The 12,565-nt window shown below is 38.2% G+C and overlaps 1 protein-coding gene across 5 annotated transcripts in view; it reads left to right on the top strand.

Annotated features, from left to right (window-relative positions):
• The window catches only part of CTTNBP2 (cortactin binding protein 2), a 97,929-nt gene extending 87,353 nt beyond the window's left edge, over positions 1-10,576 (top strand). For 4 of the 5 annotated variants that reach the window (XM_072146968.1, XM_072146965.1, XM_072146967.1 and 1 more), the window contains exons 15-23: positions 620-775; positions 857-1,044; positions 3,046-3,224; positions 3,467-3,672; positions 4,411-4,590; positions 5,408-5,465; positions 8,091-8,217; positions 8,410-8,508; positions 9,685-10,576. In XM_072146968.1, coding sequence (XP_072003069.1) covers positions 620-775; positions 857-1,044; positions 3,046-3,224; positions 3,467-3,672; positions 4,411-4,590; positions 5,408-5,465; positions 8,091-8,217; positions 8,410-8,508; positions 9,685-9,852 — 1,361 coding nt within the window. In that variant the 3' untranslated portion in view covers positions 9,853-10,576. The remainder of the gene's footprint in view (positions 1-619; positions 776-856; positions 1,045-3,045; positions 3,225-3,466; positions 3,673-4,410; positions 4,591-5,407; positions 5,466-8,090; positions 8,218-8,409; positions 8,509-9,684) is intronic. The other variant, XM_072146964.1, reaches the window with a different exon arrangement.
• The last annotated feature ends 1,989 nt before the right edge of the window (positions 10,577-12,565 follow it).

Genomic DNA, 12,565 nt, shown 5'->3' with positions numbered 1-12,565 from the left:
AAGCACATGTGTTAACATCACTTTTATATTGTGTTTTGTAAACGCAAATGTTAACAGTAATGTAATTAGGCAAATCACTTCTCCTCAGCTGTTAAAATGTGTTTAAAAACGCAATTAAAATGCAACATGTGACCTCACCCTTAGAAGTAACCAATAAATAAAAAGAAATGTTACTGCAAAAATTTCAGAATTTTCAAAAAATAGGTTACTGTGCAAAATTTTAAACATTTAAATGAGGTGAAATAATTCCAATTTAAATGTTAAAATAGGGTCCATGAAAAAACCCTTCCTCTGCGCCTGCCCTGTACCAGCTGCAGATTTGCACCTAAAAAGTTGCAAAAATAAGCAAAAAATGTGATATATAAGTGAAAAGTTGCACAGAACATTTGGAAAACAAAGATACATAAGGCGCACTGCACAAGGTGCAGACCAAGTTGTACTTGAAAAACAACAGGAAAAGTCTCAGTGAAAAGTCACAAAAACGACAAAAGTTGCAGAAATTAGACAATTTTACTTGCAGAAATAAAGATACATGTCCCCTATTGTTTCATTACATTTACAAATAATAGTTTAGGTTAGTGCATTTTTATCAACTTTATATATTTGCTTTTTTATTTAGGTTGTCTGATTCCAGTTACTGATAACCCTCCATCCAAGACGAAAATCATAATTGTTTTAGAAAAGCTGGAGAAAGTCTCCATATTAGAACTGCTTGGGGATTTAATGTCTGCATTAGAAAATCGGGGCTTGGAACATCCATTTTGTGTTCAGAGAGGCAAGTAATTAATTTCACGTTGTTTATGCAGATTTATTCTTGAGTGTTGTACTCATCACTTTTAACATTTGTGTATTGTAGCAAGTGGAGTGTCAGAGCTTTACTATTTCCATGAGGACTCCTTTTTGATGGGTACAGTGGGAAGATCTCGTCTTCAAGGACCTGAGCTATTAGTTCAGCAGCATTTCCGTTGGGTGCAGCTGAGGTGGGATGGCGAACCAATGCACAATTTACTCCAGAGGGTTTTGAAGAGAAAGGTTTTACAAAAGGTATAACTTTTGCTATAATAGGGATTTGAAATAAGATTGAGTCAATCTTGATGTTTCCCTGTGTAGCTACAGCATGGATGTAGGCTGATAACACACCTTGTTCATTAATCTCAACTATTGAATTGCAAGAGGCTTTATGACCATTCATCAGAATAATTGCCTTACATAAGGGGGGAGGTCAATAAAATACCAACACTTCTTGCATTCTCATTACAGATGTGAAATGGTTAAATAGTATTCGGTTTTGCCAAATGATAGCGTCTTTAATAAGGCTGGAAGTGTAACAATTGATTTGCGGTGTCAGCACATGCAGAATGCATAACTATTGATCACTACTTGCTGTGTGTATAAGACTAATGAGGTTATGTAACATGCATTATAGTCACATTGTGTATATGAACTAAAGAAAAATGTCAATTATTAAATCCCAGTGTCAAAATATAAGAGAACTCATAGCTGTAACAAGCTATTATCTATCTCTGCTCTTTCCATACCAGCTTTGAGGTTACTAAATAATGCATTTCCATTGCTATTAGAACTTTCAGACACTAGTGCTTAAAGCGCAGCTAACATTTCAATAACCTTCAAAAATAATAATAGTCCAGTTTGTGTTTAAATAAATAATGTTTTTTTCTGGCAATAATGAGACGTGAAATCTTCTTTTTCTAACAGTGTTTCCCTCTGCAGTCTGATATATTGCAAAGTGTCTTGTATTATCTTCTGCTGTTGATCTGTAAATTACCATATATACTTGAGTATAGCCCAACACAAGTATAAGCCGAGGCCCCTAATTTTACCACCAAAAACTGGGAAAACCTATTGACTTGAGTATAAGCCGACGGTGGGAAATGCATCGGTCACGGCCTCCCAGTATATAGCCAGCAAGCCCCCAGTAGAAAATAGCCTGCCAGCCCCCTGTTGTGTATAACCAGCCAGTCCCCTGTAGTATATAGCCAACCCCCTTTAGTATATAGCCAGTTCCCTTTAGTATACAACGTGCCAGCCCCCTTTAGTATATAACGTGCCCGACCCTTTAGTATATAACGTGCCCGCCCCCTTTAGTATATAACGTGCCCGCCCCCTTTAGTATATAACGTGCCCGCCACCTTTAGCATATAACGTGCCAGCCCCCTTTAGTATACAGCCATCCCCCTTTAGAATACAGCCAGCCCCCTTTAGTATATAGGCAGCTTCCTGTAGTATATCGCTAACCAGCCCCCTTTAGTATATAGCCAGTCAACCTTTTTTAGTATATATCCAGCCAGCCCCCCTCAGTATATAGCCAGCCCAATATAGTACAGTGTATAGCCAGTCCCCAGTTTGCCCTGCAAAAACTTATATACTCGCTTTCCAGCACTCCTGATGCTCGATGTGGCTCCCTGATGCCTTTAGTATATAGCCAGCCCCCTGTAGTGTATATCCAGCCAGCCCCCTGTAGTATATAGCCAGCCAGCCTCCCTTAGTATATAGCCAGCCCCTTTAGTATATAGCAAGCCCATTATAGTATATAGCCAGCCCCCAGTTTGCCCAGCACATAAAAAAAAACTTATATACTCACCTTTCGGCGCTCCTGTTCAGCTCCTCTTCTTTCTTCTCTCTGCTGTAACAGCTGGCAGAGGTGCCTCCATGCGCTCTGCCGACTGGCGAACACTATCATGTAGTTAGCGGAAACACCACCGCATCATAGTGTGCGCAGGCCCCCATGCATTTACACTATGCACGTGCATTAAAAAAATAATACCACTTTACATGGTTTTTCTTATCTTTTGTCTGGCATTAGCAGGAGAAGAGGCTTGGAGACCTGAATTATTCTCCAGGTTTTGTTCACCCTTTGTAGAATGCTGGACAACTACAGGGTTAACTGTGCAGCCCCCATTATTAACCTACTAGGAATTAGCCTGTCTAAATCAGTCCTGTCCTACCTCCCATACTATTAGACTTACATGTAGATGTATTTTAAGATATACAATATTTAAAATGTGCTCTTTGTATTCATTTTAGTTCAAAGGTAAAATGCCTTCTCCGAGTGACCCAACGTGTAAAGGCACTGACTGGATATGCATTGTTTGGCACCAGTTGAACTCCTGCCTGTCCCGCTTAGGCACACCAGAGGCTCTTATCGGCCCACAACCATTTATGTCTTGTCCCATAGTACCTGGGAATCTGCATATAATGGTGAAGTGAGTACACACTTTTGTTTCTTTACACCTGTTTTTAAAGAAGATATATCTCCTTTGCTACTTCTTATGTTATCCTTAAAAACTAAATTACAGCATCTAATATTTCCTTTTTACCCTTTAGCACATATCATGGTATATGCACATATATATTTACATGTTGAAGTAGATTATTCTTAATTGGGTTTTAGAAATGGCTTGTCCTTTTTCAATAACTTGAAATGAAACATTATATATATTTATAGGTGGATGTCAAAATTGTGGAATGCCGTGATAGTTCCAAAAGTTCAAGAAGCAATCCTAGCCATCGCCACATCAAAGAGGCCCTCAGTTCTCAGGCATGTTACAGCCGCAAAAACTCCAAGCCAAGGTCAACAGGCAATAGTCAAAGCTGCGCTCAGCATTCTTCTGAATAAAGCTATACTACATGGCTGTCCTGTTCCAAAAAATGGTACGAATGGACTGTAGAATATTTATGAATTGGATGTAGAGGCACACATTAGAGTTTGGGGCGAAGTACAGTTAATTTTTCTACAATGCTCTGTAGAAGGCTGCTTTCCATTGTAAAAGGAAGTTCTCATAAGTTTATCCTCACTTTAACAGAATGGATATTGAAATATAACTTGTTCCTTCGTGCCCCCTAGTGGCCTCTGTGTATAATGAAATGATGGCTGGTAGCACAGAAAACCCATTTACCTCCAGCTTCTGTGGAGTAGAGCCACCAAGCTTAATAAGGCTCCAAAGTCTATGATAGTCTCCTCTTTTCCTACATAATCCAGTATATTGAGGACCTGTTCCAGGTGGGATTATTGCCACATACTGAATTTATTGCTTCAGAATTGCCCCACTAATGGTGTACATTACATTCAAAGCTGACTGAGCCCCTTTCCTCCACATACACCATGCTGATGCCAGGCAGTCTTCCTTTGAAAAGGTCAGCGGCCAGAAGGAGGGGTCCAGCTTTGTCTTTAAGACATTTTACACATGTAAATATTAGGTTTTATAGTTTTAAAAGGTTTAATGTCCCTCTTATGATAAATTACTAAAACATATGGTGGACACATTTAGCTCAACACTGAGCATTAAAGAGAATGATGGGTGCGTTGATCTACTGTAAATCTTTGTTTTTGTTTGGAGAAGTGTATACAATTTTCCATATGCTGAAGCACATTTTATTATAATATTTCAGATATTGAACAATATATGACCGATTTTAAAGGAGGTTGTTTTTCTTTATCAATGAGCTCTACATATAAGAGTGGAGGAAAAAAGAAAGGAGAAAATGGAGCCTGGAGAAAAGTCAGTACAAGTCCCCGTAAAAAGTCTAACCTGAATTCTTCTTGGAATTGTACAGAAGAGAGGAAGAGAGGTGATTTTACTTATGAATATTATTGATGAATTATATGTGTTTTTATAGGCCATAGCTAAAGTTGTGATCTTGCTTTTAACAAAATATATACCATGTGTATTTCAGATTTTCATCACCAGCTAAAGTATATTAAGCTACTTTACATTTTACACAGGCAGTCGATAGGTTCTGTAGCTTTGTTCTTAAATTGAATTTGTATGTAAGTTGGAACTGTATATATTATAACTGTAACTGGTCTCTATTACAATTGTATATTTAAAATGTTGGATTGTCATGAGAACCAGGATTAACAATAAATCTTAATTGTAGACACCTATAATAACTGTTATAACTTTTTATTGTAGCCTGGGGCTTATGTACAGTAAATTACCAAAATTCAGAGGTCCGTTTGTAACTAGGGGTTGTTTGTAAGTTGGGTGTTCTTAAGTTAGGGGACCACCTGTAAATGCAAATGTAGATTATTTCACTATGGTATTTTTTGTACTTCATGCCACATATATAGGTCTCAATAAGATGCTTTCTGACATAATTTTTCTCTATGCGTGGTGGCACGATCCCACAGGCTGCAGACATAGCAAAGTAATTGCCGATCAGACACACTCAAACTGTAAATTATTACAGTTCCGTTGTGGCTGTTTGGCTACCAGAGGGAATGTCCCTGCATTATATTTTTATGTAATACAGGGACTCCACTGCACTGCACTTTATGCAGCCTTTGGGATTGTGCCACCATACATCATGTATACACAAAAGATAGAAGAAATCAGGTGTGCTGCCTTTATATAGGTTCTTATGAAGACTTTTTGTTTCAATGCAGGGGACTTAGCAAAGAATGAGATGGAGAACGGAAGCAATTCTTCGCGGAACAAGAAAAAGTACATAAAGTTTAGTTATTTATTTGCGGTTGCGACCACATATATCAGTTGCCATAGTTTTTTTATACTCAAATCAATCTGATGCTATTATTTATTGAGATATCTTGCTTGTTAAACGCCAAACTAGTGTTTATTAAGCTTTTTATATAATTATGGCTCATATTACATATCATACAAAACAGACTTGAATACTGGACTAAACCCATTGATAGAAAAGATTCAATATTACAGCATATGAAAAGAGGAAGGTGCCACACATATGCCACACATCTATTACATACCTATATTTTTTACCGTATATACTCGTGTATAAGAAGAGTTTTTCAGCACAAAAAATGTGCTAAAAAACGTCCCCTCGGCTTATACACTAGTCAATACATACTTAAAAATACTTAAAAAATAATAAACTTATATACTCACCCTCTGGTGGCCCCGATGCGCAGCGCTGCTCCCCCGATGTCCGCAGGTTTTTTTTTTTTTTTTAATGATGGGTAGGCTGTATACTACTGGGGGCATGCTGAGGTGGCTGTATACTAGTATACTACTGGGAGCAGGCTGTATACTACTGGGGGCATGCTGTATACTACTGGGGGCAGGCTGAGGTAGCTGTATACTACTGGGGGCAGGTTGAGGTAGCTGTATACTACTGGGGGCAGGTTGGGCTGGCTGTATACTACTGGGGGCATGCTGAGGTGGCTGTATACTACTGGGGGCATGCTGAGGTGGCTGTATACTACTGGGGGCATGATGAGGTGGCTGTATACTACTGGGGGCATGCTGAGGTGGCTGCATACTACTGGGGGCATGCTGAGGTGGCTGTATACTACTGGGGGCAGGCTGTATACTACTGGGGGCAAGCTGGGCTGGCTGTATACAACTGGGGGCAAGCTGGGCTGGCTGTATACTATAGGGGACTGGCTGGCTATATACTGGGGGGGTCTGTGACCAATGCATTTCCCATCCTCAGGTTATACTCGAGTCAATAGGTTTTCCCAGTTTTTGGTGGTAAAATTAGGGGTCTCGGCTTATACTCGGGTCGGCTTATACTCGAGTATATACAGTATGTTTTGTCATATACACATTTGTACATATAGTACAGACCAAAAGTTTGGACATACCTTCTCATTCAAAGTTTTCTTATTTTCATGACTATAAAAATGTAGATTTACACCGAAGGCACAGTGTAATTATATACTTAACAAAAAAGTGTGAAACAACTGAAAATGACTTATATTCTAGGTTCTCCAAAGTAGCCACCTTTTGCTATGATCAATCTTACTCTTGGCATTCTCTTGATGAGCTTCATGAGGTAGTCACCAGAAAAGGTTTTCACGTCACAGAACTGTCAGGTTTAATAAGTGGGATTTATTCAAATTGAAGGTATACTGAACCAGCATGGTTACCACAGCATCTTACAGCGGCATGATATTCCATCTGGTTTGCATTTAGTTGGACCATCATTTATTTTTCAACAGGACAATGAACCCCAAACACACCTTCAGGCTGTGTAAGGGCTATTTGACCAAGAAGGAGAGTGATGGGGTGCTACGCAAGATGAACTGGCCTCCACAGTCACCAGACCTGAACGCAATTGAGATGGTTTGGGGTGAACTGGACCTTAGAGTGAAGGCAAAAGGACAAACAAGTGCTAAGCATCTCTGGGAACTCTTTCTAGACTGTTGGAAGACCATTTCAGGTGACTACCTCTTGATGCTCATCAACAGAATGCCAAGAGTGTGCAAAGCAGTAATCAAAGCAAAAGGTGGCTACTTTGAAGAACCTAGAATATGAGACATATTGTCAATTGTTTAACATGTGTTAATTCATAGTTTTGATGCCTTCAGTGTGAATATACAGTTTTTATAGACAATTAGAAGGTGTTTCTAAACTTTTGCTCTGTATTGTATAAATCTAATTTCATTTTTTGTTTAAGGAAATAAAAACAGCTGACAGTAGGAGGTGGTTGATACAATACGGACGGAGCTGTGTTCTTTGGTCTCCAACCATAGTTTAAAAAAGAGTGATGGGTGTTTTGCTCCTGTCCTATACACAATACGTCACATCTGTTTGCATCTGTTTTAACACTTCAAAAATGTATACTTTTTTTTCCTTATCAGGATGGAGAATTTTAAGTTCCATATTTGGGTATAAAAACAGATGTGACAGATTAATGCATACACTTGAACAATTTCTGCATACGTCATCCACATACACAAATGTTAAAAATAATATACCTCTTTCATACTTTTTTAAAAAGGACATGGAAAACACAGCAGCCCACGTTTTTTAACCAAAAAAAAGGATATAGATGCACAGGACAACAAACATGCACTGACATCCATAGACATTAATGAATACGCTGTAGCACATGTTTAGATGCGTTTTTTGCAGTCTAAAACCTGTCTGTCAGGCAGATGCAAAAAACAGGATGTGAACCCAGCCTTAAGGATGTAAATGGCACTTCAAAAATAAAATAAAAACAGAATGTGTATGGAAAACTTAACATTGGACTCTGCTTATGGGTTTTCCTGTCAAACAGATTTTTAAAAATGAAAATAGACTTAAATATTTGTTTGTTTCAAAGAGGGTAGGAAATATTTTTAAACATATTCTGTTTACACATAGTGGTGGTAATCATCCTAGATGTCTACACATAGAGCAGAGACTATCTGCCTGTTCGGACGATGAGGCTGACCTTGTGAAAGAATTGAGCTCAATGTGTTCCAGCAAGTCAGAACCAGATATTACCAAGGTAATGAAAAGAAAGCAGACAAGTTACACTTTACTTCTATGTTTCTAATGTTAGAAAACACTTCTTAATAAAATGTTCTTTCATTAGACTTAAAAAAGAGCCACTAACTGTTCTATTTTCTACTTTGCTATTCCCCAAACATAAAGAAACCTATACATAATTTTGTGATGCCATCAACTTTTGTTCCTACAGATTGCAGACTTGGATAACTGTCTGGTGATTTTTAAGAGTCCTTCTAATGACCAGAGTTCAACAACAGTTAGCAAACAGTGCCATCAAAAGCCACAGAAAGTAAGTAACACACATTGCTTTTAAGGTTGTGTTCACATTTCCTAGTATTGATGCAGCTTTACCTTGAAACAAGCAATGGTGCATACAAATCATGTACAGTTAAAAACTTGAGAGCTTGAACCAAGATTCAGAACATTTCATGAAAAGATTCTTTGTATTACAACATGCATTGCTTGCAGATTTCCAGGTTGTCCTATGTGGTTTCATAATATATAATGTAATATTTTAATATACTGGATACAGGAGAAAGTGTTACATAGGTGATAAGGTTAAAAAGAAAGATACAAGTCCATCAAGTTCTACACATTATTATATTACTTGACCCAGAAGAAGGCAAAAACCTCTTTGAAACAGACACAGTGGGGCAAATGTACCCATCCTGCATGATCCCCAAAAGTGTATTGTCCGACCGGAATGCACATCTGCTGCGATTCACAAAAATCCTGCGCTCAGTCCGAATCACTCGGATCGTCCGATGGCCAGCCCCCCTGATTTCTGTTGCATGAAAGCCAGCGCAGCTGCACCACAATCCGATCATGTGCGACACAATCCCCAGTTAAATAACTGTCACAACGGCGCAAATCCTGAAAACTTCGAAGTAAATAAGCCCCATTATTCTGACTCCAAATCTGGTAATAAGAACAATTCCTGAATCAGCCCTTCTCATTCCAAAGTCCAATTGCAACAATTTGTAGCACCTGTCCTGACCGACGTTTAGTTTTGGACTTGTTGTACAGATCTAGCACTGGTTAACCGGACCGAAAAGATGGTTCCCTGTATTTGATAACACTACAGACAGCATTATCGCCTCTGATAATGGCTTTAATCGTCACTCGCTGTGATGTCATTGGTGAGTGACAATCAGTTGCCATGACAGCCAGGAGTCTTTATAAGACTCCAGGACCTGTCATTGCTGCAGATCTGTAACTTTCACATATCTATAGCAAATTCTCACTCGTATTACAGTATATGGTGGTGCAATCAGCCTCCATAGGGTTAAAGCATCTTGATAAGATATATTGAAGACTCAAAGACAATCCTGCTCCGTCACAACCACTTAATAAAGTTGGATAAATGGCACTTTAAGAGGTCTTAGTGACCATTCATGAGGATACCATTTTGTTTCTCTGTTTTATAACTGAACTATTAACTTCCCAAATAACTTTCTTTCCACAGAATGGGACTTGTCCTCTCAGCAACAGTCAGATGTCAGAATACAGTGACCAAAAGCCAAGACTAGAAGCTGGCAGTACAAAAGTCAAATCATTGCTTCCTATACCAAGAAGTAATCGAAGAAGCAGCAGTAATACAAGGCATATAGCCATTTCTAAAGACTCCAAATAGGAATTCTGAAGCCGAATAATAGAAATTTATACTTGTCATGTATTTAACTCTTGATTTGCAGAAGCAACCTTAAATACCTTGCTTGGTTGTATTGTATTGAGGGCTTGCCTTCAGAATAACTATTTCTTGTACACAGTAATCGGATTCATGTACATAATGAACTAATCCCTGTATTATATATTGTAAATGGGGCCACAGATACTTTATATGTATATATGTTTATAATGTGTTGATGTGAGTTGTTTCAGTGGCATATGTTTTGGGAAAAACTTGGCTGTTTTACAAATTCATTATGGTTGTTAATATTGTTTTTTAAAGAAATGAACTAAAGGATTGATTTGCCAAATTTGTAAAGTGTTTATGACAGAGGTATTACAAGGGACTACATGCAGGGGAATCTGATTCCTGTGTTGTATTATGCAGTCCTGGTTCACGTGGAATCTACATTTCTAATTATATCTATTTTATTCTTCACTTTCTGTACTTGCAAACCCAGTGCAGCGTGGCAATAACTTGACCCACAGGTTTGATCAATGCACCTTTTTACACAAGCCATAGACACTATGTTGACTGTTTATTTTATTCGACCTAAAGATCACATTGCATCTCGTATACACCATATATTGCTGTTTTTTTGTATTTGCTTGCCCTGTTCACATTGCTTCATTACTCCTGCCTGTAGAAAAAGAGGTCTTATTGCAATAAACACAATATTTCTTGCCTAGTAGTGCTTCTGGTCCTAAATGGTATTTGTGTGTGTGCAAGGCCTGTGCCTGTGGTTTGATCCAGATTCCTGTAAATGGATGTCCAAAGAAATTATTTGCATCCCAAAAGAACCACTGCCGTAGGGTAGATGCTAAAAGAGCTTGTCTCAATGTGGTATCTCACTTCTTAACCCGTTCATGCTCTGCGACATACATGCACGGCACAAAAGTGTGGGGGCTGTATAAAGAGTGCTCACGGGGGGAGCCCTCTTCATACAGAGGTGGGGTTTGCTGCATATTGCACGTAGTATCAACCCTTCCAATGCCAAACGTGTGGGTGCCACCCTCTTTGTTCTGATCATCACTTCCCGGAACGTCATTGGGGACCAGTTGCCATGACGGCCTCGGGTCTTTGTCGGACCCGAGGCTGCTTGGCATATGAAGTTTCATTACAATGAGCCAGTGGCTCATTTTCATGAATACTGTGTAAAAATGCCTTTTACTGGAATACAGTAAGTAGTATATGCTAGGAACGATCAGACCATTTAGGGTTAAAATACGCTAGAGGGTCTAAAACAATAGTAAAAAAATGTAAAAAAAACTATTAAAAATTTTTAAAAAACGAAAGATTCAATTCACCCCCCTTTCCCTAGAACTGATATAAAATGTAATAAACAGTAAAAATCACAAACATGTTAGGTATTGCCGCATCTTAAAATGCCTGATCTATCAAAATATAAAAACAGTTATTCCCGGTGGTGAACCCCTTAACAAAAAATTGCGGCCAAATGTCTGAAACTCTACTTTTACACCATTTTATATCACATAAATAATGTAATTAAAAGTGATCATAAGGTCGCACACTCCTCGAAATGATAGCAATGAAAACGTCAGCTCATTTTACAACAAATCACACCTCATAGCTCGGTACACCATAGTTTGAAAAATGTATTTGCGTCAGAAGATGGCAAATTTTTTTTTTCATACACATTTGTTTAATTTTTGAAAATGTATTTAACCCCTTCCCGACGCGGCCCTTTTTCGATTTTGCGTTTTCATTTTTCACTCCCCACATTCAAAAATCTGTAACTTTTTTATTTTTCCATGTACAGAGCTGTGTGATGGCTTATTTTCTGCGTAACAAATTACACTTCAAAATAGTGGTATTTAATATTCCATGCCGTGTACCGTGAAGCGGGAAAAAAATTCCAAATGCAGTGAAATTAGTAAAAAAAAACGCATTTGTGCCGTATTCTTGTGGGCTTGGATTTTACGGATTTCACTGAGCGCCCAAAATGTCTACTTTATTCTTTGGTTCGGTACGATTACGGGAATAACAAATTTGTCTAGGTTTTATAATGTTTTCATACATTTAAAAAAATTAAAACCTCCTGTACAAAATTTTTTGGGGGGATTTTGCCATCTTCTGGCGCTAATAACTTTTTCATACTTTGGTGTACGGAGCTGTGGGTGGTGTAGTTTTTTGTGGATTTTGATGACGTTTACAATGTTATCATTTTTAGGACTGTACGACCTTTTGATCACTTTTTATAGAATTATTAACTTTTTTTTAAATGGCAAAAAAGTGCCATTTTCGACTATGGGCGCGATTTTCCGTTACAGGGTTAAACGCAGTGAAAAACCGTTATCATATTTTGATAGATCGGGCATTTTCGGACGCGGCAATACCTAATGTGTTTATGATTTTTACTATTTATTTATATTTATATCAATTCTAGGGAAAGGGGGTGATTTGAATTTTTAGGTTTTTTTATTATAATTTTTTTTATTTTAACTTTTTTTTTATTTTTACTATTTTTCAGACTCCCTAGGGTACTTTAACCCTAGGGTGTCTGTACGATCCTATCATATACTGTCATACTACAGTATGGAAGTATATGGGGATTTTACTACTCATACATTACCATGTGCTGACAGCACATTGTAATGAATGGGTTAACCCGAAGTAGCTTCGGGTCTTCTTGAGACCCGAAGCTACCATGGCGACG

This window comes from Engystomops pustulosus, chromosome 4 (assembly GCF_040894005.1).
Source record: "Engystomops pustulosus chromosome 4, aEngPut4.maternal, whole genome shotgun sequence".
In the NCBI taxonomy this organism is placed as follows: domain Eukaryota; kingdom Metazoa; phylum Chordata; class Amphibia; order Anura; family Leptodactylidae; genus Engystomops; species Engystomops pustulosus.
Note: the sequence above shows the minus strand (reverse complement) of the source record. Positions and strands in the feature narration are given on the sequence as shown.